At 37.2% G+C, this 2,741-nt stretch overlaps 1 protein-coding gene across 1 annotated transcript in view; it reads right to left on the bottom strand.

The window, feature by feature from the left end:
* FNIP1 (folliculin interacting protein 1) overlaps positions 1-2,741 on the bottom strand; it is a 110,490-nt gene that overhangs the window by 18,307 nt on the left and 89,442 nt on the right. Inside the window, exon 11 of the mRNA XM_030888868.2 lies at positions 1,754-1,839. Coding sequence (XP_030744728.1) covers positions 1,754-1,839 — 86 coding nt within the window. The remainder of the gene's footprint in view (positions 1-1,753; positions 1,840-2,741) is intronic.

Here is a 2,741-nt window from a genome sequence, read left to right as displayed (position 1 = left end):
AGCTCTTACCACACACATTTGTACATATGTTGCCATCATCATTTTCAAAACATTTTCTTTCTACTTGAGCCCTTGGTATAAGCTCATTCCATCCGCCCCCCTCTTCCCGCTCCCTCCCTCATGAACTCTTGATAATTTATAAATTCTTTTTTTCATGTCTTACACTGACCGCGATCGCCCTTCACCCACTTTTCTGTTGTCCATCCCCCTGGGAGGAGGTTTTATGTCGATCATTATGATTGGTTCCCCCTTTCCCTCCCACCTTCCCTTTACCCTCCTGGTATTGCTATTCTCATTATTGGTCCTGATGGGATTATCTGTCCTGGGTCCGTGTTTCGAGCTCTTATCTGTACTCGTGTACATGCTCTGGTCTAGCGGATTTGTAGAATTGGGGTCATGATGGTAGGGGGTGGGGGAGGACTGTAACTCTTTACAGGAGGAGAAAAGCCCACCTTTCTCCCACAGAGTGGATGGTGATTTCAAACTGCTGATCTTACACTCAGCAACCAAACTTTTAACTACTGCACCACCAGGGCTTCAAAATGATTCGATAAAGCCAAGCAAAAAAGGTATGTGGAGCTCTAATCAAAGAATTTGGTCAGTTTTGCCATTTTATTGGGTATAAAGTGAGCTATTTTGGAAGCAGGAACAGAGAATCCCATGACTGCCATGAAAGGAGACACCACCAGGAAGTGGTGGCAGCCAAATCTATAGCAAGAAGACCATCAGATAAAATAGCTGACTTCCCAGCCCACAGAAGGAGTAAAGCTGTGTACCTTCAGGCAGGAGTTTGGCTTGCAGAGAGGGGTTGCCCTGTGAGCATTTATCAGTGCTAAAACCATTTTGTAACACTTGCCCTAGAGCAGGGTAGATGCCAAGGGTCCTTGTGGCTGAGAAATAGAGCAAGATATGTCTCCTGGCTTGGCTGAGAAGATGCAATGTGAACCAAAGGGTTGAGCCCCTATTTTCTGAGCCTGACTTGTAACTTGATAACTTCCCTCTAAATCCCATATCATGACTACTGTCTAGAAGTTTGATGTGACAACATTGAAAATGATTGTCAAACCCAGTAAAGAAGTAGAGTGCTACGGGAGGGGTGCTTGGTGTCAGAATAGGATAAAGGAGGATGGAGGGTGAAGGCATGCTTAACCTCTTCCGCAAAGCAATCATCTTTGGGTACTTGTGGAGTTGAATTTTCCTTCTCCTCGTGTAGCCAGAGGTAAGATATGGCCCCCTTATCTTTCTCTGAATCCTCAGTACAAGTTTGTTTGCAACAAATTTGCTTCACAGACTAAGAGTTCAATGACTATAGTTGTTGGAGTTTCAGGCATAAAGTTTGTGAGCCAGAAAACAATAAAGGAAGGTATTATTCCTTGTGCCATAATTAGTGAAAGGAAGAAACCAAAAAACCAATTGGAAAAACAAAAGCCAAGGTCCCTCCAACCAAACAACCCCATATTTCATGTATCCAAGAACATTAGGATACTACTCCTAGTTAAATTGCACTTAACTAGTTCCTATATTTAGGAGCTCAAAAAAAGAACGAAGCACCCTCTGACCTTCAGTTCTAATCACATTTAAGATTTAAGAGCATAGGAAGTCAATGGTTTACTGAATTGTACCCTCAATTCACTATGGGCCAAAGAAATTTAAAGAATTAGATTTTATTATAGCAAATAAAAGAAAAGTAATAAAATCTGTCTGTGTACATTTCAAAACAACTTTGTATAATGCAAAGCTAAAGAAAACATACCTGAACTCATTTAGGGCATCAACAATTCGATTATATGCTAAACTCCTCTGACTGGCATCAGTTGATCTCCGACTCATTTTCATAGCCTTGAAAATAATCATTACATTGTTATTCTAATTCTAAACATGACCAAAAGAAAGTGAAACATGAAGCATTAAGTCACATATTTATAAAACATCCTTATCTAAAAATATAGAAGGTACATGTATTTAAAGTAGAGTTCTCTTCTGTACATTTGGTCATTAGAGATTACAAAAATAGTCAAAATTTCCAATTGGTGAATCATTTATTGCTATTGTCAAACCACAAAATATCAATACATAACTGATGTTGACTTTTTTTGGGTTTCATAAAACTACTTTTTCCCCTCACAAATAAAACAAGATAAGCAACTCCTTAATACTAACTCATGGTTTTCTCTCATACTTAAAATGATGCTTCTGTTAACTAAGCCTTTTTCTAAATCTTAAATATAAGATTCTATTGAAACATATTTCAAATTGATATTTACTTAGAATATTTTCATAAGCACAGTTTAACTGAGGCTGAGGAAATTTTGGATGAAGGAGATAAAAAGATCAGATTTAGTAGGTTAATGACCATTTTTAAATTTTTAGATCTTTTTCAATGAGAATATTGTTATTATTGCTTCTGTAATTAACTGTTGATTTAAAAATTTTAAGTTAGACTATTTCAGACATAGAATTCATCTTCTTATACATCCACAAGTTCTAAAGGGTAAAAGTGAAGCTCATTTTGTTTTACAAACTACTATAAGAAACTACAATGATGCAGTAAATATTCTTTAGCAAAAAGTGTTCTTCCCTAACTTTATCAATGATATTTTGAATCACACTTTTATTATAGTCTCAAAAAAATAGCATAGACCTCAAAATAACTGCTAAGATACACACAAACAAGGTTCCTAACTTTTCTATCACTCTCTCTCTCACACACACACACACACACACACACACACACACACACA

Source organism: Echinops telfairi, unplaced genomic scaffold, assembly GCF_000313985.2.
Source record: "Echinops telfairi isolate 266 unplaced genomic scaffold, ASM31398v2 ScPeMD7_7469;HRSCAF=8507_1, whole genome shotgun sequence".
In the NCBI taxonomy this organism is placed as follows: Eukaryota; Metazoa; Chordata; class Mammalia; order Afrosoricida; family Tenrecidae; genus Echinops; species Echinops telfairi.
Note: the sequence above shows the minus strand (reverse complement) of the source record. Positions and strands in the feature narration are given on the sequence as shown.